A 21,311-nucleotide genomic window follows, 5' to 3' on the forward strand; every position below is an offset into this window, starting at 1 on the left:
TCCAGTAGTTAAGAACCTGCCTTGTAATGCAGGATTCGTGGGTTCAATCCCTGGTGTGGGAACTAAGATCCCACAAGCTGCAGGGCAGCCGAGCCCACTCACCACCACAGACCGCATGATGCCTCAGAGACCCTGAATGCCACGTCTAAGATGAGACGCAGCCTACACAAATAAACAGATAGAAGTTACCCAGTTGCTCTCCTGGGTCATGTAACACAGATGGTGAATGACTGCATCGTGTAATGTGTAATCCTTAGAGCAACTGCTGGAGTAGATACCTGTTATCTCCACTGGGAGGAAATTAGGCTCAGGAGGTTAGGTAACCAGAGGTGAAATTTCAAAATAAGTTTCAAATTCCATTTAAGGCAGTGAGTCTCATGGTGAATTATGAGCTGGAGACATAAGCTGAATCATGGTTCTCGCCCTCTGTACCCTGAATCCAAAGATAGCATTGGCTCCGGGCGATGGGACCCAAGGAGGCGCAGCTGAAGGAGACAGAACCACCTTCACCGCAAACCCGGCTCCACTTTCTGACCCGGCTTTTATGACTGAATTGCAAAGCCTACCTTGCCGATGAATCAGAAAAGCCTGAGAAGTCGTCATCTATCGTATTGGAATGCACACATTGTCACCTGGTGGACTGGGTCTCCGTCAGGATCCTCAAGACTCGGCAAGCTTGTTATCAGTATTGAACTGATTGACCCATTCAGCCAGTAAGAACTGAGCCCCACTACGCATGCCAGGCCCTCTGCTGGGCGCCAGGAGGAATCCTCCCCAGGGCTGATGCTCATGGAGTGCCTACTGTGTGCCAGCCCTGAGCAGAGTGCTTTTATAATTTGTTTCAACCCCTCAACAACACTGGGAGGTAGATGATGCTGCCCACTGCCGCCTCGTTGTACTGACGAGGCCGCAGCAGCCCAGAAAGGGAAATCAGCTGCCTGAGGTCACACCAATGGGGAGAAGGAGGGCAGGAGTTGAGCCCAGGCATCGTGGTTCCAGAGTCTACCCTTATCATCGGCCATGCGGCCTGTGGGATCTTAGTTCCCTGACCTGGGATTGAACCCACGCCCGCAGCAGTGGAACCTTGGAGTTTTAACCCCTGGGCCCACCAGGGAAGTTCTCCAGAGTGCACTCTTAACTGCTGTTCTCCTTCCCACGTGGAGATGAAATGATAGAACCCTCGTCCTTACAGCTGCCTTTAAGGGGATGTGCTGAGGCCAGAACCAGGAATGAGCACGCTGTGAGGCAGGATCCCGAGGAGTGGCCAGACAGGGCGGCCTCGCACAAGGTGAAGCTGGAGGAGGGTCTTGGAAGAGGCCCCTCAGCCCTCACGACCACTGGCCTTGAACTACGCTCGTTGCCACCAGAGTGTCCTTCATTGTCCCCCCAGAACGAGCCGCGAAAAGGCAGCAGTCATACCCGGAACCATCTGAGGTCAAGTCCTGCCCTGAGTCGGGCTGCATCTTAGAAGCCCCACCCCTCCAGCCACGCTCTCCCCACCAGCATGAACACCCTGACTTGTAAGTCAGCCCAGCGCCCAGGGTGGGGGCCCAGGGGGAACGGGACTGGAGGTAGGGGTGCTTTCTTTGTATGAAAAAAGATTCACTGAGGGTGAAACTGGGCATTAATATTCCAAATGCTATATGACCTGTACAGTTAGAAAAGTTAGGGGAGGCCTCCCTGCTCGTCCAGTGGCTACGACCCCACGCTCCCAGTGTAGGGGACCGGGTTCAATCCCTGATCAAGGCAAGCCGATCCTATATGCCGGATGCCACAGCTAAGACTCAGCTCAGCCAAGTAAATGAATAAATAGAAAATAAGACGAGGAGAGTTGGGGGAATTCCCGGAAGTTCAGTGGTTAGGACTCAGCACTTTCATTGCTGGGACCCAGGTTCCTTCCCTGGTTGGAGAACTAAGATCCCTTGAGCTGCATGGCACAGCCCAAAAGAAAAAGGAAAAATTGGTCCATCAACAGATGGGAGTGCGGTGGGCTGGGTAAGTGGTTGTATGAGCATGGCCTGAGAGCGACCTCAGACCCTAAGGGAGCAGTGAGACAGGTCCCCAGGCTGACTCAGCAGCTCACAGCCTCACCCCAGCAGTCCCTGCTTCCTAGCATCTAAGGGTCTAGGAAACATGGCAAATTACCATTAAAAGGGTGCTATCAGCCACCCTTTCTCGGCCACAGTCCATGGGGTGGCAAAGAGTTGAACAAGACTTAAGTGACTAACACTTTCACTTTCCAGCCACGTTTATCTGAGGACTAATTTATAGAGCTACGTGTGGCTCAGACGGTGAAGAACCCACCTGCGGTGCAGGAGACCCAGGTTTGATCCCTGGGTTGGGAAGATCCCCTGGAGAAGGGCATGGCAACCCACTCCAGTATTCTTGCCTGGAAAATCCCACGGACAGAGGAGCCTGGCAGGTTAAAATCTCTGGGGTCACAGAGAGTCAGACACTACTGAACGGCTGAACTTTCACTTTCACACTGGACCACTTACTGCATCCTAGGTGCTGGCCAGGGCCATCACATGTGTCTTCTCAGTGCATCTCAACAAAAGCCAGATGAAAAAGATATTCTTGCCCCCATTGTACAGATGAGGAAACTGAGGCTCAGAGAGATCAAGAAAGTTGTCCGAAGCCATTCAGCTATAAAGATAATCAGATGAAAATTCAAATGCCAGTCTGCATGGCAACTGCCTGAGTTTCTGCCTGAGTTCCTTTCCTTTGGTCTTGAGGGCAGCCCCCCGCCCCCAAGGGAAGGGCTTGGCAGTGATCTCTTCCCAAAGGTCTGGGTTGCTGCTGCTCTCCACAGAGAGGCGAGGTCAACCCCAGGCTGATCATTCGGGCTCCCAAACTCAGAGCCATACTGAGAGCAGAGGCTGGTTCAGTGCCTGGCGATGGAGGCTGTACTGCTAAGGTTGCACCCCAAGGAGGTGCATGTGGCTGTGTAGGGAGGGTGGGGCTTATCACGGTGCCTGGGGTGCAGCTGGCATTTAGTGCCAAGCTTCATGGGGGCTGTTCACCCTTTAATGCACAGCACGGTGTTAGATGGTGACGTTCAAAGTGCAGTAGCCTCTCTGTTGAGATAAGGGTGAGAGAAGGAGCCCAGGGGTGTGAATTCTAACCCTGGGTCTGTCCAAACACACTGGGTGACTTTGGACTTGTCCCTTGCTCTACCTAGGCCAGAGGGACTAGTTGGACTCCAAGGGTGGAGACTGGGGTGGGTACTGGGGCTGCCCAGCAGTTGAAGGCTGGTGTTAACTCCGACTCTGCTCAGGGCAGAGTTCGTGTCCCCCTCCAAGATTTTCCAAAGAATAGACTGCCTGGGTGTTGGGTCGTTTGTATGTGTGCCTGTGGCCCGTAGCCTAGGGCTCTGTGTGGGATGATGTGGTGGTGGTGGTTGTTCAGTCGCTAAGTCACGTCTGACTCTGCAACCCCATGGACTGCAACACGCCAGGCTTCCCTGTCCTTCACTATCTCCTGGGGTTTACTCTGATTCATGTCCATTGAGTTGATGATGCCATCCAACCATCTCTTCCTCTCCCACCCCCTTCCCCTTTTGCCGTCAAACTTTTCCCAGCATCCGGGTCTTTTCCAAGGAGTCAGTTCTTCACATCAGGTGGACAAAGTACTGGAGCTTCAGCTTCAGCCTCAGTCCTTCCAATGAATATTCAGGACTGATTTCCTTTAAGATGGACTGATTTGATGTCCTTGTAGTCCAAGGGACTCTTAAGAGTCTTCTCCAACACCGCAGTTCAAAAGCATCAGTTCTTCAGTGCTTAGCTTTCTTTATGATCCAACTCTCACATCCATACACGACCACTGAAAAACCCTTGCTTTGACTATACAGACCTTTGTTGGTACAGTTGTGTCTCTGCTTTTTAATATGCTGTCTACATTTGTCATAGCTTTTCTTCCAAGGAGCAGGTGTCTCTTAATTCCATAACTGGGAGGATTAGCAGCCCCGATTGCAAGCCTGTCGGGTGGCTCCTGGCATTTTTAGGAGCACCATGGATGCTGGTTTCCTTCCCTGCAGAGGTCGCAGGAGGAGTCTTCATCATACTGCTGCTTCTAGGCATGAGTGCCCCAGGCCTTCTGAGATTGGGGGTTTGCTAGTTAGAACAAGTGCAAAGGCCCTGGGGCAGAAATGAGCTTGGCTTCTTGGTAGGACAAATACTGGTGCGTGAAATAGGGGCCAATAGAAAGTGAGGTGGGAGAGGGTGGTAGGAAGGGGTCACATGGTGTACAGCCGTGCAGACCACGGGGGAAAATGCGGGTTTTATTCCAAGTGCTTTGTGGAGTTTCAAGTTAGGGAAGAGGAGCTCCCACATTGGTGACTTTATCTTTCAAGCTGCTGTGTGGCAAATAGAGTGCAGGGGCAAGGGTGACAGATGAGAAAGCGGGGAGATGGCTGGTGAAGCTGTGGCTGTCGTGGTGGCCGTGACGAGATGGGGAGCTGTGCTCAGACTCAGGATACGTCTTGGAGGGGCAGCTGTCAGTGTCAGCTGGTAGATTGGCTGTCAGGGGAAGGGCAATAAGAAAAATCAAGAACAATGCCCAGGCTTTTGGCCTGAGCCCCAGGTCGGGCTCTTTATTGAGACAGGATGGATTGGCCCTTGAGGAGTCAGTTAGTTGCCTGGCAAATTGTCCTCAGTAGCCCAGGATTCCTGCCCCACTCCTCCAGCACTCACCACCTGCCTGAAGTAGAAACTCAGCTCCCAGTCCAGAAGTCTGGCTGGTCCTTGAAATGACCCTTCCACGAGGCTGACATTCCAGAGTCCCTTGCCCAAGAATACCTTGGAAGCTTTTAATCACCTGGCACCTGACACTCTGTATTCCAGAAACTGAATCAGCAGCCTTGACCAGTGGAGTATGAATTAGTGGCTGATTATCATCACCATGATAATTAATCACCATGGCCAAGGCCTATTAATTCCCACAGCTCGATTATGACCTATGTTCAATGGTCTGTGACCCTAGGAGTGAGCAGGGAGCTCCCTTATTCTTGGAACATCAGTGGATCAGTAACCCCAAGACATGACCTGCCGGCGTCTGTCTCCCAGCATGCAGCCAGATCCGCATCCAGGGAGGCAGCTGGGGGCAGTGGGACACGCTGCCAGACCACAGCTCGCTCCGAGGCCGCTCGTTCCAGGGAGGCCTGCAGACGCCCAGCAGAGGAGGCTGCTTCTGCAGGGTTCATAGAGGGCTCCTCGTGGGCCCGGAGTCCTCTGCTTGAAACTTTGTGAGATGACTCTCACAATTTCTACTTCTACCTGAGCGAAGGTGAATGACCCCTACCTGGGTCACTAATTGAACATTTATTCTTTATGCCGGGTGGTCTCCTAGGGACTAGAGAACACACAGTTTATACATATAGGGTTTATACTTCACGGGGAGAGAAAAACAAAAGTAAATGGACATGATGTCAGACTTGGGCAAGCTCTGTGTGGAACGAAGTACAAGGCAGAGGGGTCAAGTGATGTGTGTAGGGGTCAGGAAGGCCACTCTGGACAGGAGGCGTTGGAACAGAGACTTGGAGGAGGAGGAGGCGCCCCACAAGATCAGGGCAACGAGCCTTCCAAGTGGTGGAAACAGCCCAAGGGCAAAGGCCCTGTAGCAGGAACATTCTAGAAGGTGAGGTCGTGGAGTGGGCCAGGGGCCTTGTAGTCAGTGTGGAATGGAATTTGGTTTTCATCATGACATCACCTCCGTAAACAGCTTTGGGATGTGAAAATTTGAATCTTTGCTAATTTGCTGAAAAACGCCACCTTGCTTCTGATTCATGTTCGTAAGTTACCCATTGCTCTTCCCCAGAAGCTGTGCTCCTGTTAAATGGACTGGCTGTCGGGGGCCCTGAGTCTGGGACGTGTCTCGGGTTCGGGTCTCATGCATCGCACTGTTGTGAGCATCTCTGTGCTCGGGAGCTGAACTGACCCCCTCCTCTTTCTCTCTCTCTCAAGGCCGCTACGATGCTCGGGCCCGCGTCCTCATCTGCCACATGGCCTGCCTCCTCCGAGCACCCTTGGAGGAGCTCGACCTCCTGGAAGAGACCTTCCTCGAGAGCCTGAAGGAAACCAAAGAGGAGGACTCTGAGTAAGGGAGCCCTGGCCCTGGCCCCGCCTGTCGGGAATAGAGGCCTTCCACTCCTCAGATAACAGTCCGGTCTGCCCCTCTTCCCGTCTAGCTGGCATCTCGGATCTCCACTCTAGTGGACTTCTGAGATGTGCACCACTTCCACCCATTGGGAAACCCTGGATAGAGAATCCTGGTGCAGCCCTGACTTGCTGTGTTGCTTTAGCAAGCCACTTTCCCTCTCTGGCCTCCACCCTCATTTATAGGAGACGGGGACTGAGCAGATGGTTGCTCAGAGCCCTGAGTTTGTGACTTTAACAGCTGGTGGTCTTGACACCCCACTGCACTTCAGCTCATATGGCACCTTGTCTGTGGGTCAGAGTGGCCTGGGTTCTGACCCCTGTTTATTTTTTGACCTTTGCAGGCTGGCCCCCTTTCTCTAAGCCGTAATATTCTTACCTGTAGTGTAGGAATGAGAATAACATCTTCCTACGGTTGTTGTGGAAAACAGATGCAACTGTATCATCAAGTGCTTGGCCCAGGGCTGGCACACAGCAAGGGTTCCATACCTAGGAGTCCTTACCTTCCCCACATGCCCCCATGCCTGCCAAGGCTGATGGGCTTTGCTCTCTCTGTATGGTCAGGTGTGTGTCCAGGGAAATGTTCCTGGCAAACTTGGCCAGAGCTCAGCTCTTTGTCGAACACCCTAGAGGATCTAATCCCAGAGTAATAGATCAGTCCCAGTCACAGCCGACCTGCATGCTCCTTGCAGTCAGGCACATCTCCCACCCTGAGTTTTGTTCAGCCACGAAGGCTTTCTTGGAGCAGCCAGACTGTGCCAGTTCAACCCAGCTGAGAATTTAGCTTTGAAGCCATGCTCAGAACTGGATCCACCCTCCCCCGCCCCCCAAGTTTGTAGGTCAAAGGGAGGGGGTTGTTTCCTTGAGAAAGAAGGAAAGTTAATCTGTCAAAATAACCCCAAAATAGCCTTGTTTTGACTCCCAGAGCTGTGTCAGTAAAGAAAGACCTGGACCCAGGCCAGTGACGGTGGTCTCAAGGGCTGCCCAGCACCTTTGGATATATTGGACATTTGTACCATTTCAAGTATGCCTTGAAGTGAAAGAAACTCTTGAGTATTGTTTGGAAATCTGTTGTCAGAAAGAAACATATTACTTAGAGGTTCTGTTCCAAGAATACCAGTCATGCCAGATCAGGGACGGTGAAACAGAGCCCAGCTCTGCCACTTACCAGCCGTGTGATCCTGGCCAAGTTATTTAACTTCTCTGAGCCTCAGTTTCCTCACATGCAAATGGGGATAATAATAGCACCCTCTTCAAAGGGTTCGTGTGGGGCTTAAATGAAGTTTCTATACCTAAAGTGCTTCGAGCAGGCCTTGCAGAATTGTGTGTATATGTTTAGTTGCCAAGTCATGTCTGACTCTTTGTGACCCCATGGACGTAGCCCGCCAGGCTCCTCTGTCCATAGGGATTCTTCTGGCAAGAATATTAGAGTGGGCTGCCATGCCCTCCTCCTCCAGGGGATCTTTGTGACCCAGGGATTGAACCCATGTCTCCTACATCTCCTGCACTGGCAGGCGGGTTCTTTACCACTGGCACCACCTGGGAAGCTCTGCACAGAGTTACTAGATGATAAATATCAACGTTTGCTATCGCACCAAAAGAATTGATGCTTTTGAGCTGTGGTGTTGGAGAAGACTCTTGGGAGTCCCTTGGACTGCAAGGAGATCCAACCAGTCCATCCTAAAGGAAATCAACCCTGAATATTCACTGAAAGGACGGATGCTGAAGCTGAAGCTCCAATACTTTGTCCAGCTGATGTGAAGAGCCGACTCATTGGAAGAGACCCTGATGCTGGGAAAGATTGGGGGCAGGAGGAGAAGGGGACGCCAGAGCACGAGATGGTTGGATGGCATCACCAACTCGGTGGACGTGAGTTTGAGCAAGCTCTGGGAGATGGTGATGGACAGGGAGGCCTGGCGTGCTGCGGTCCACGGGGTTGCAAAGAGTCGGACACAACTTAGAGACCGAGCAACAACATTGCTGTTATTTCATTGTGGGGCCGTTTCCTTGGAAAAATACTCCACAGGTGTCATTTTTGAAACTAAATTTTAGGGACTTTGGTGACCTCTAGGTTCCATCTGTGGTCTGTGGAAAAATCTAGGACCCAGGGAAAGCCAAGGGACTGGTCAGCCAAGCAGCCTGGTGCTCTGTCTGACTCTGCTGCCAAGTCTGTGTGGCCCTGGGCCCATGGCTTTCCCTCTCTGGCATCAGCACCCGTGTTTTCACCTGTCCAGGAAGAGGGTCGAATTGCGTGTAGGTGTCTTTTAACCCTGAGGTTTTGTGTTTCTGCAAGGTGAGCTTCCTGGCACCCCAGGGCGATCCTTTGCAGCCAGGGTTGAGGGTGCAATGCCCCACCTCTGTTCTTGGGGCCTCGCTGAGCCCTGCGGCCATCCGAGCTTCCCCTCCTGGTTGAGTGACTTCACTTTCCTATGCCCTAGCTTCCTCGTCTCTAGCACGGGGATAGTGATAGTATCTCCGTCACAGGGCTGTCCAGAGGGCTAAATTAATTAATTCTTATCAAAAGCTTGGAACAGTCCCCGGCACATAGTAAACAGCGAATGCCAGGCTGGAGGTTGATATGGAGCCCATCATAATAACATGGTCAACATCTAACCTTTATTGAGTGCTCTCTAGATGCTGGTACAAGATACCATCTCATTGGATTTTCACTGCAGTCCCCTGAGGCTTTGGCAGAGGAAGAAACAGAAGGTCAGAGGGTGACGTCACTTGCCCAGGGGTGCCCAGGTGATCGGAGACACCATCCGATTCAGCTTTCTTATTCTGTCTGAACGTCACTCACTGCATCCCCTTCGGGTGTGGCTGGGAACCCCCAGTTTCCACCTTAGTTCTGAAGAAGGCAGCAAAGATCATTCTTCTGTGGGCTTTCTGAGCTTTTACTCGGAATGTGTGTCTAGACTCCCCAGAGATAAGCACCCCCTCTCTGTTGACTGCAGAAAGTGATTAAAAAAAAAAAAGGAAAGGGTGGACTTCCCTCGTGGTCCAGTGGATAAGAATCCACGTGCCAACGTAGGGGACCGGGTTCTGCCCTCGGTGTGGGGAGACGCCACGGTGGATAAGAATCCACGTGCCAGCGTAGGGGACCGGGTTCTGCCCTCGGTGTGGGAAGACTCCACGGTGGATAAGAATCCACATGCCAACATAGGGGACCGGGTTCTGCCCTCGGTGTGGGAAGACGCCACGCACAGCGGAGCAGCTAAGCCCATGCGCTTCACTGAGCCCCCTCCAGGGCCCGAGAGCCACAGGCACTGAGCCCACGGGCAGCAGCCACTGACGCCGGTGCTCTTAGAACCTCGCACCTGGGGTCCGCAGCAGGGGAGGCCGCCGCAGTGAGAGGCTGTGCCCGTGTCTGGAGAGTAGCTCCCCGCTCTCCAAAACTGGAGAAAGCCTGCTCGCAGCAACGGAGACCCAGCGCAGTCATAAGGAAATAATTCTGGAAAAACGAGAAGGGTGACGATGAGGACAGAAAAGGGGAAGGAACACCCTCTCACGGGAGATAAGGTAGCCGTGAGGGAAATTTCTCTGTGGAGCCGTGAGATGAGCAGTGTGGTTGTCTTTGCTCCTCACAAGGTAGCTGTGACTTCAGCCTGGGCTCTAGCCCTAATCTGCGTTTTGGCTTCAGCCTTTGATGGCTCAGCTGGTAAAGAATCCGCCGGCAATGCGGGAGACCTGGGTTCGATCCCTGGGTTGGGAAGATCCCCTGGAGAAGGGAGGGGCTCCCCACTCCAGTACTCTGGCCTGGAGAATCCCATGGACTGTATAGTCCATGGGGTTGCAAAGAGTCAGACATGCCTGAGCAGCTTTCGCTTCTGTCTTTGGGAGGCTGACCTGAACTCCAGCTCAAGGTCACTTCCGGCATCCCAGGTGGTGAGTGTGGCCGTGGTGCCTCAACAGCAGGCAAAGTCAGGAATGGGAGCAAGGCTTCATTTGGATTTAGTGTCGTGCTCTGAATTCTCACTCCCAGTGTAGGAAGCATCGTGGATGTGACTCACAGCCCGTGTCTCCTCTTGTTTAAATTCAGTCAGGCAGGGACCTCCCTGGGGTTTGTTCTAATATCCCGGAAGTTTCATTCTGGATGGTGACTGGCCTGAACTCTGGCTAAATATTTTCTTTAGCCAAAATGTATGTGCCCTCTGGTTTTCATAGAAGTGGACAATGAGCGGGAAAATAGATCACTGCAATGAGATGTTCACCTCCAAATCTTTCTTTCTGAGGAATATCTTCTGAGCCCCATCCAGGTGCCACTCCCAGAGCCAGCTACTGAGGCTGGAGCGCAGGAAAGGTTTGATCTATGTCCTGAAGGCTCACCCCTGCAGTTCTCAAACTTGACATAACCAGAGAGCTTGTTACAAGTAATTTCCTTACCCAGAAAGGAGTGCTTTTAACACCTCCCCGCTGGGGCTCCTGATGTGGTTGATCCAGAGCCTAGCCTTTGAAAATCAATGGTCTAGATTCCAGGCTAATACAGCCCAGAGGGTTAGGAAGGTCTGGGGTAGGGGCAGTCAGGCAACCTTGAGGCTTAGGGCATGCTTCCTGGAGGAGACGACTCTGGAGTGGACAGTGATGTTTAGCCAGACAGAGGAAGGTGAGAAGGTCCTTGGCAGCCAAGGGGCAGCAGGAACACAGGACTGAGGCTTAGGAGGTGTGCCTGCAGGCACTTTAGTGGTTCTGGAGGGTAAAGTGTAAGTTCGGAATTGATGAACCATGAGGCAGGGGCCAGGTCGCAGGGGGCCTGAGTGTCCTACTGGAGAGGCGACCCCGTCCTCAAGGCAGAGGAGGAACTAGGAGGGAGGGAGAAACAGGCAGACAGTCACGGTTATATTACTCTGCTTGACATTGGTCACCTTCTGGGGCTATCATCATTTCCAGTCCAGAAGTGAGAAAACTGAAGCTCAGAAAAATCAGGTGAGCCGGTGAGCTCATGGCAGAGCTGGGCTGCCCCTAGTTTGCAGAGCGTTTCCCAGGCAGCATTTGTTGAACCAGATACTGCTGGTTGGTCCGCAGAGCCAGCTGCTCATGGCCCCTGTGTGTTCCTCTTGTATGTTCGCCCAGCAGCTGGAATTCCTCCTCAGGCCTTGAACTCTGCTGAAAGCAGCTCATTTCCAGCCTTCCTGTTTGCCCCGAATGGTGCTAGCACTTCAGGGCCAAAGTATATCTCCAGCCTGTGTTGAGGAAGTTATTGTAACCATGGAAAGGATGATGGGAGCAATAAGCACACAATGATTACAGCATGCCAGTCACCTGTGTAGACTCTCGTTTAGCCCTCCCAATACCCCTGGGAATTCAGGACTGTTATTATCCCCTCTTCATGAATGAGGAAACTCGGACAGGACGAGTTATTTGTACCTAATCCCGAGGTTAGTGAGTGGCTCTGTCCGCCAGGATAGGCTAGGCAGTAACAGATGACCTCCGTGTCTCAACGGCTTACAGCAAGAAAAAGGTGCCTCTTTCAGGTTGGCTGTGGCTTTAGTCCACACTGGACTTTAGTCCAGGATGACAGAGTGACCTTGGTCAACAGTGTTGCTGGTCTCGGGGCAGAGCAGAAGGGGTCAGGCAGGAAGTGACACAGATCCCTTCCACCTACTGGCTAAAGCGGGTCATGGGGCCACTCAGCTCAGCAGGGCAGAGAAGGATCATTTTTCCTTAGGGAGGACCAGTGCAGGGCATAACTGAACATCTGGAGAACGCTGAGGCCCACCACAGCAGAGGGAGGATCCAAGCCTAGTTTACAGGGTTTGAAATCTGACTGCACAACCCAGGCCCTTCATCACCATCGTGTAATGATCAATGCGTGTGGTTCAACCTCTTCCCGCACATCTGAGGGCGTGGGTTTCAATCACAGGAAACCAACACCTGTGATCACAGAGAACTGGTTTCTGCTCAGTAGTAAAGCAACTGAGAAGTGCTGGGCTGTACCCCCATGAGGATAAGAACGTCTCCCTCCTGAGGCTGTTGGTTTGTAAAGATTAGATTCATTAAGGAATTCATTAAGGAATTTAAGATGGTTGAGGTGAGTGGGCCAACAACCAAAATGCGTGCAGGTCTCTGAATGCCCATCTCAAATCCCACTTCTCACTAACTGGAGGATGAACTGTTTCTCGCTATTACGTGTGGTTCAGGAGGCAAGAGATGGGAAGGAAACAGTTCTGATTGAGGACCGCGTGATCCTGTTTGCCAACACACAAAAGTGCCCGCCCGCTGTCCACGCTCCGTAAAAGTCTGTCGATCGAAGGCATGAATCAAACTAAATTTAGTCCACACTGTCTTGGTTCTGGGTCCCAGGATGACAGAGTGATCTTGGTCAACAGTTTTGCTGGTCTCAGAGCAGAGCAGGAGGAGACTTAGCAGGAGACTTAAATTCCTTAATGAATTGAATCTTTACAAACCAACAGCCTCAGGAGGGAGACGTTCCTATCCCCCTGTTTACAAAAGGGGGGACTGAATTTCGGGGAAATGGAGCTTCGTGGGAACAGCCTCCATGTGGGTCCCCACGTGCAGGGCTGGCTGTCAGGCTCTGTGTCCCGAGATTCCCTGCACTGCTCCCCAGTGCCGCTCAGAAGCCGGGTACGCTTATCCCTGAACGCGGCTATGATACGCGGACAATAAAAAGGAAAACTGCTTCTGGGATAAGATAAGCCATTCGAAGTGCAAAGCACAGTGGCAGTCGTGTTAAAAGTCCTCAATAAATATTAACCCTCTTTCATTATCACCGTCATCTGTCGTCGCTCCAGCACCGAGTTGTTGTCCAAACTCCAGGTTCAGTTCAGAGTTCACGCTGGTAATGACTGCACCCTCCCGCCTTGTCTCCCGTCCTGCGCCTTATTGCCCCAAAGCACCACGGGCCGAATGTCGGACAGGAAACCTGGCCTTAGTGACGGGAAGGATTCTCAGGATTCAGCTGACCCCAGCTTCCATCACTGCTTCCCTTTTGCTATGTTTTGTCAGGTTCAGATCTCAAGTCTGCACAGTTCTAGTTGTTGCTGCCCCAAAGCCAAGGTCTCCAGCACAGACGTTTCTCTAAGCCATATCTCAAGCGGTTATTCTCAAGGGAAACTGGTTTCCACACATCACAGGGGCAGGTGGGCGCAGATGGCAGAGCGCGGGGCAGGGAAGGAGAGAGTGAGGTGGTGGAGTCTGTGGCTCTAGCACTCGTTCCGAGTCCGTCTGCGTAAAGATACCTTTGTGCTTGTTTTGCTGTGATTGTTATTACTTCTTTGTCTTTTCATTATTCAAATTGCAACCCTGTTAGGATGGATCGACTGGGTAAGTAGCATATCCCACATACTGGGTTTTTAGAACGTTTTCAGCTTTTTAAGACCGTCGATGCTGGATGGGCCCGGGGTAACCTTGGTACCCCGCTCTGCATGATAGAGCCTGTGGCACGGAGGCTAGTTTTGGGGGCTGGGGAGGAGGGGTGCCATCAAGGTTGCCCAGGCACCGCCGGGCCTAGAGGGCAACCTCTTCTCCCGCAGGTCTGCCGAGGCATCCCGGAAGAGGAAGGAGACCAGGAGGAACTGGAAGCGCTATCTGCTGATAGGCCTGGCGACCGTGGGAGGCGGGACGGTGATCGGTAAGATGAGACGGGACCCGTGGCCGGGCCGGGTGGGATGACCCCAGGGACTGGCTTGAGGGCACAGTCATGATGGGCCGCTTGCTCACTTGCGTGTTGAAGGTGCTTTGCTCTGGGGAGAGATTCAGACTGCTTGCCGCAGCTCCCTGCTCCTGTGTGGTCTGCTGCCCCCTGAACACTGCCAGCTCCCTGCTCGAGCCGCCCTGGGCTTCAGCGGCACCACTAGGCCTTCCCCCGTGTCCCCCGCTCGGTGTCCACTGCAGGGGGATCAGCTGGGGGCTGCCTCCCCGCCGTGTGCAGAGGCAGTGTGTTTGCGCGCATGTCGGGGGGCCGCGTGCTCACACCCTCCTGTCCCCCGCACGGGCGGCTGTCCTTGCAGGCGTCACCGGGGGCCTGGCCGCTCCTCTCGTCGCTGCTGGGGCCGCGACCGTCATCGGCAGCGCTGGGGCCGCGGCTCTGGGCTCAGCGGCCGGCATCGCCATCATGACCTCGCTGTTCGGCGCCGCTGGAGCCGGCCTGACAGGTAAGGCTCCAGAGCAGCGGCGGTCATGGGGGTCTGCGGCCCCGGGTGGCCCAGCCCTGTAAGGGACATGCCCAGATTCTCACCATGCCCCGGGAGACGGAGGAGGAGGAGGACGTGGCTTTCCTCTTCTCTTGAGTTCCAGAACTTGCAGCAGGCTTCGGCATGGGTCTGGGGAAGGGCCAAGGTTGTGAAACTGCCCCCGGTGTAGACTCTTTAGGGAGGGTCTTATTGGACCTCTTGTCACCACCCGGGAAGTTTCCAGGCAGGATGCCTTAGAGATGCTTGAGCTTCCCCGTGTAAGAGACACATGGCTACTTTCATTCACCAGCATCACCTGGGTGGGGGCTGGGAGGGAGTCTTTCCAAGCCACGTATGTCAGTAGGCCCCTCATCACAGTTTCCTGTTCCTCTTCCCAGGTGGCCTGTAGCTTCCCACATTAAGAATCTTGCTCATGGGAACTTCCCTGGTGGTCCACTGGTTAAGAACTTTGCCTTCCAATGCAGGGGGTAAGGGTTTGATGCCTGGTCCAAGAGCAGAGATCCCACATGCCTTGCGGCCAAAAACACCAAAATAATACAGAAGCAGTATTGTAACAAATTCAATGAAGACTTTAAAGATGGTCCGTATTTTTAAAATCTTAAAAGGAAAACCTTGGTCTGCTCACACCACTTTTACTAAGATGGGTGTGCCACGCTCCTGAAGTTCGTGGGCAGGAAAAGGTACAGTGCCCGCCGAGTCAGGACAGAGCAGTGGCTTATAAACTTGGGTTCTGAGTTGCAGCCCCAGCTCTGCCACTCGCGGGGCTCACCAGCCTTTGGAAGCCTCTTACTCTCATCTGGAATTAGGGGCGATCATGGCACCAACATTAATGAGTCCAAAAATGAGATGTTTGTTGAGGAGCAGGGCACGCAGTCGGCACTCACCGTGAGTGTGTGACTACGCAGAGCCACGCTGACTAACAGTCCCCAGGGTGCCCAGTCACCCCATCCTCACTTTTGTATCTGGGTCTTTAGGATACAAGATGAAGAAGCGTGTTGGGGCCATTGAGGAGTTCACATTTCTGCCCCTGACGGAAGGCAGGCAGCTGCACATCACCGTCGCCATCACGGGATGGCTGGCATCCGGGAAATACCGTGAGGACCGGGGGCAGAAAAGGATGCGGAGCGGGCGGGTGCTGGCTGAGCCAGGTCTGCTGCTGTGGGCCAGACGCTGCCTAGGCTTTTGGCCGGTGTATGTCTCTAGAGGGTAGGTAGGAGAGCCCCACTTCTCAGAGGAGACTGAGGCTCAGAGTGGTGAGATAACTTTATCCCGTAGTCTTCCCATCCGTCCATTCGTCATCCATCTATCATCTGTTTGTCTATCCCTCCATCTGCCCACCCACCCACATCCATCTGTCCATCCATCATCCATCTGTCCATCTACCCATCCATCATCCATCCATCCATCTATCTGTCCATCCATCCATTATCTACCCACCCACCCACATCCATCTGTCCATCTGCCCATCCATCATCCATCCATCCATCCGTCTATCTGTCCATCCATCCATCATCCATATACCCATCCATCTATCCATCCATCACCCATCTGTCCATCTTCCCATCCATCCATCTACCCATCCATCATCCATGTAACCATCCATCCGTTCATTTATCTGTCCATCCACCCACACATCCACCCATCAGTCCATCCTTTCAGCAGCTTTACAGAGCACAGAGCACACTCTGCCAGACACTGAGCCAGGCCCTAGGAGTCCAGTGGTGAGCAGCACAGTCATGGCCTCTGCTCCCGTGGAACATATGGTCCAAGGCAGGAGACAGATCACTGAGCAGAGAATTAGAGGGACGCTGTGTGCATGGCACACTAGGGGAAGCACAGAGTGTTTCTGGGGAGTGAGGGAAAAGTCACTAGGGGAAACGTTTTAGGCTAAGGACTAGCTGGGAGTTAGCCAGGTAAAGAAAGAGAAAGCAATGAATACCAAGTAAAAGGGCAGCGTGTTGAAAGGCCTGTGGTGCCAAAGAAGCACAGGATGGCTGGAGCAGGGGGCTGGAAGACAGGAGTTTGGGGGGCCGCATCATGTAGGAGCGCGTGCGCTGTGGCCAGGAGTTCGGACGTCTCCTCAGGATAAAGGGAGGTTAGCAGAGGACTTTTGGCACGAAGTGAGAAACCGGTACATTGGCTGTGTGACCTCAGGCCGTTTCCTTAACCTCTCTGTGCCTTGGCTGATTCATTTGCGAGGCAAAGCAGATTGTCCTTGCCTTTCAGGGCACTCACCAAGATTAAACAAGGTGGCCTGTGGAAGGCTTTTAGTGACATCCCACAAGCATTACTTCGTCCCCTTTGCTGCTGTAATTTGAACATGTGTGATTTGGGGGACTTCCAGCCAGGGTGGCCCCGAGGAAGAAAAGTGCAAGGTTGCAAGAGCCCATGTGAGGCTCAACAAACAGGATGAGCCAGGTCATCAGCCCAGGGAGAGAGCAGGGTGAGCCCGGGAAGTTGGAGCGTCCCAACCAGATACACACACTCAGAGCCTGTGGGTTCCCAGGGGGGAAGCCACAGGTCTCCTGAATGACATAGCAGGAAGCAGGTGAGAAAATGCCCAGGCTGTGCTGAGAGGCTTTTCTGGGCCCCAGAGTCTTACTGGTGAGGCTCACCCCAGCCAGTCCCTGCAGAGCAGTCTCTGGCATTGACTGAGCACCTCGCACCCTGAGTCAGGCATTTCACCCACACGCTAGGAGCCTGATGTACATTACCTCGCGTGACCCTTTGAAGCAGAGCTGTTCTTTCCCTGATCTGGATGAAGAGGAAAGCTAGAGGGGTCACGTGGCAGGCAGGTGGCCCAGCAGGATCCCACCCCAGGTCTCCTGAGCCAGGGTTCCCGGGCTCCTCTTCCTTTGTTTCATGGCGCTGTCTGGGTCCCCGGGCCCCTCTTCCTTTGTTTCCGGGCGCTGTCTGGGTCCCCGGGCCCCTCTTCCTTTGTTTCCGGGCGCTGTCTGGGTCCCCGGGCCCCTCTTCCTTTGTTTCATGGTGTTGTCTGTGCTACGGAAAGACCGAGATAGGAAGGGAGGACGAAGAGTCGAAGCGAAGCAGTTTGCAGCTCTGACCAGTGTGGAGAGCAAATCTGCTATGGTTGTTTTACCCCCTGGCTGAGTTGGCTACAGGTCAGAGTCAAGCTCGTTTCAGGGGTGGGGAGGAGGAGATTGTCTTCGGGGCTCTCCTCCAGCAGCCTAGTGCAGCATGTGCCCCAGGCAGAGGGGGCGGTTATAAGAAATGCAGCCGAGCTGAACGAAGTTCTGGAGGGAAGTATCACCTGCCTTCTTGACCCCAGGAAAGAAGTCTCATATCTTCACAGGCTTGCTTCTGCCTGTGATGGGAACAAACAGAGTTTCTCGGGTCTGTCCCTTTATTAAATAGGATTGCACGTAATCGTGATAGTGGCCTAGTAGCTCACCGCGGAGCCAGGCGTTCTGCATGCATTGGCTCACTTAGGCCCTCACGTCAAGCCACAAAGGTGAGCATCATTATCACCCCCATTTTACAGATGAGGAAACTGAGGCTGATAAGGGCTGCCCAGAGTCGCCTTGCTAGTCAGGGAACAGGGCACGGCTCGCCCGCTTTCTGTCTGGCTCCACGGCCCATGTTCTTGGCCACTGGGTGATAGAAGGCAGGAGAGCGCTTTATAGTTTTCGTAATGCTTTTCACGCAGCCTATCAGGTGGTCCCCGTGACCCCTGTGAGTCAGATGCCCTCTTTCCATTCTGACACCTGCAGAAACTGAGGCTCAGAGGGCAGTGTGCCCTGCTGCGAGCCTTGGGACCAGAAAGCTGCCCAGCTGGGTCCAGAGCCTGGGCCAGCATCACAGCCCACCACTCACGCACATACATGGACACACAGGCACTCATACATGCACACACATGTACACACTTGCACACATGCATGTGCATGCACTTACATGCACACGTACACACATGCATGTACACATACATGCGCACACGTGCATGTACACATACATGCGCACACATGCATGTACACATACATGCGCACACGTGCACACATACATGTGTGCTACATACATATGCGGCCTTACATACATACACACACGTGTGTGCGCACACACAAAATCTGCCCACATCCTCTCTCGGGGCTGGCCGTCTTCTCCTCAGTTAACCCCTGAGATGCTGCAGAGCTCTGCTCGGGTCCCTGCAGAGATGGGGAGCAGCCCCTCAGAGGTCTTTGTCAGCAGAGCTCCTTCAGCAGGGACGAGGGCTTTGGGTCGGGCAGGTCAAGGCGCCTGGCTGAGCTGGAACCCGGAGGCAAAGGGAAGCTCTCTCCTCCCTCCCTTCACTCATCCTGCTTTCATGAGGCTTTGTGAATCGAGCGCTTGGCAGACGGGCTGCGGGAGAGATGGGCAGCGGGAGAGACGGGCACCAGACGAGGCAAAAATAAATGGACGATCGTGGGCCGTGATGAGAACTCAGGGCAGGAAAGCGCAGGGTGTGAGACCCATCAGAGGGCCAGAGGGGATTCCCTGGAGATAAGGCAAGCGGGCTGGAAGCTCATAGAAAGCTAAGGATGGAAGGTCGCTTGGGCCACAGGCAGAGACGCACAGGGCTCCTCTGTGCTCCCACGGTCCACAAACCAGCGACTCTGCGAGGTTTGCATGGTCCTCTCCCTCCCTGGCTGAGGGCTTCTTAATCTGGCTGGCTCAGCCTCCTACATTGTAAAATGATATAACATTATCCCCTGTAATTGTGGGGCTCCATTTCCGAAGCTACATCGAGGATTAAATCAGAGAGCCCATGAGAAAACTCTCAGTGCGGAGCTGCCCAGCACTTGGTACCTGCTCACTGTACATTCCTGCAATGATCAGGGGCTGCATCCTCAGGGTCAGGCTCCAGGCCTGGTGTGGTCTAGGTCCCTGGTAATGTCTGTGTAGGAATGAAACAGTGAACAAAGGGATAGAATCAAAAGCATGTGTTTCCAAAGGGCAACGTGATGAACAATGAGGCTGTGAGGAAGGCAAGGGCCAGGTCACGGGGGCCTGAGTGTCCTGCTAGAGAGGGCCACTATCCTCGAGGCAGAGGGAGGACCAGAAGGGAGAGCGGTGCCAGCCGTCCTGGTTCTCTTCTCCTGCTTGGCACTGGGCCCGTGGGCGCTGCTGGCATCACTCTTCCGTTTCCAGTCCCTCAGTGAGAAAATCAGGCTCAGAAAAGTCAGGGGAGCCAGCGCGCTCATGGCAAAGCTGGCCTCAAAGCCCTCCGCCCCCAGGTTGCAGACTGTCCCCCGGTGGTGTGAATGAGACGCGGCTGGTTCAGGGAGCGAGCCCGTGTGGCCCGTGTGTTGCTGCCGTAGGCCCTCAGTAGCTTGATGCCAGAATTCCTGCAGAGGGTGAGGCTAGAGCCCTTTACGTACGTCGTTGTCGGAATACTTAATTCTTACAGCTAAGGAGACAAGTAGCGATCTCCCCACTGGACAGCTCTGCAGAGTGAGGCTCAGCAGGGGATAGTGCTCAAGATAGAGCCCCGGTGCTCAAGATCACTAATGACCTTGCTAAGGAACGCAGGGTCTGGGTCTAGAACCCCAGCCCGCCCGCTCACAGGGTAGCCCCGTGCTCCATCTGAGAGCACACCTGCTCCACTGCCAGCTGCTGCCCGTGGGCAGAGCTGGTCCTCCTGTCTCTCCCACGAGGGTGAGTGGGCCTCTGCCCCTGCCTGTTGGGGACAGTGGGGGCCCCCTCCAGCCCAGACAGGAGAGACCCCACCTGCCCACGCTCTCCCCAGGCACCTTCAACGCCCCGTGGGCTGCCCTGGCCCGCAGCCGTGAGCAGTACTGCCTAGCCTGGGAGGCCAAGTACCTGATGGAGCTCGGCAACGCCCTGGAGACCATCCTCAGCGGTCTTGCCAACATGGTGGCCCAGGAGGCCCTGAAGTACACGGTGTTGTCTGGTAAGCCTCCCCTCTCCCCCACCAGCAGCATGCCCACCGTTCCCAGGCCACACTGATTCTATGCCTTTGCCTGCCTGAGGCCCCCAGGGAGTCAGGCACTGTGCTCGTCCCTGGGTGACCCTATCTGTGACATGCTTATTATGGTCTTCATAGGGAGGAAATAGATAAACAGCCAATCACATCATCACCTAGTGTATCAGTTAGTAACTGCTGTGTAACAAGCCACCCCATAACCCAATGACTTAAAATAGCAGTCATTTATCACAGTAGCTCAGGAGTGTTGGCTTCCTTTGGCTGACTTTTGCTGGGCCTGCTCATGCATCTGTGTGTCAGCTGGCCACCCACCGGTGTCAGCCAGCTTTGTCTGGGGTGACCAGGGTGACCAGGCTCTGCTCCATTCGTCTCTCCTCCACTCCTGGGGTAGCAGGCTAGCCCACACCCCCGGGAGAAGTGCATCAAAGGCACAAGTCCTTTTCACACCTCTCATCCAGCAGTGTCTCATTGGTCAGAGTGGGTCACGTGATGGAGCCTAGCATGGATGGGCAGGGGGCGGGGCCAGGGGCGCTGCAGGGTTATGGGCAAAGTGGGAGGGATACAGGGTGGTGTGATCGATTGGGCCATCTCTGGAATCCCACCTGTGGCAGATGTTTGAACCTGAGGTCTAGTCCACGTATCAGAAATGCGTGAGCTTCGCTCTTCTTCTGGGCTAGTGAGCAGTTTGGCAGCACTTGGCAAACTTATAGATCCCAAATTAGAGACTGCAGGCGTTCACTCGGGCATCCAGTAGCCAGCCAGTCACTTCCCTAAGCGGACCCCCCACCCTCACCCCGACTGCCTTCATCACCTGTAGCCCTCCCCCCCAGGCATCGTGGCCGCCCTCACCTGGCCAGCCTCACTCCTCAGTGTCGCCAACGTCATTGACAACCCCTGGGGCGTGTGCCTCTATCGATCGGCGGAGGTTGGCAAGCACCTGGCCCACATTCTGCTCTCCCGGCAGCAGGTACCCGGGACTGGCTGGAGTGGGGGTGGGAGGGAACAGGGGAGCTGACTGGTGGGCAGATGTCATACCTCAGACGAGCCTATGTCGGGGTAGCCCGGTGGCTT

At 54.1% G+C, this 21,311-nt stretch overlaps 1 protein-coding gene across 4 annotated transcripts in view; it reads left to right on the forward strand.

Moving 5' to 3' along the window:
* TMCO4 (transmembrane and coiled-coil domains 4) overlaps positions 1–21,311 on the forward strand; it is a 106,230-nt gene that overhangs the window by 36,665 nt on the left and 48,254 nt on the right. For all 4 annotated transcript variants that reach the window (XM_052661022.1, XM_052661047.1, XM_052661038.1 and 1 more), the window contains 6 exons: positions 5,961–6,093; positions 13,643–13,740; positions 14,120–14,263; positions 15,277–15,396; positions 20,043–20,207; positions 21,071–21,207. In XM_052661022.1, coding sequence (XP_052516982.1) covers positions 5,961–6,093; positions 13,643–13,740; positions 14,120–14,263; positions 15,277–15,396; positions 20,043–20,207; positions 21,071–21,207 — 797 coding nt within the window. The remainder of the gene's footprint in view (positions 1–5,960; positions 6,094–13,642; positions 13,741–14,119; positions 14,264–15,276; positions 15,397–20,042; positions 20,208–21,070; positions 21,208–21,311) is intronic.

The sequence above is a fragment of the Budorcas taxicolor genome, chromosome 2 (assembly GCF_023091745.1).
Source record: "Budorcas taxicolor isolate Tak-1 chromosome 2, Takin1.1, whole genome shotgun sequence".
Classification (NCBI taxonomy): domain Eukaryota; kingdom Metazoa; phylum Chordata; class Mammalia; order Artiodactyla; family Bovidae; genus Budorcas; species Budorcas taxicolor.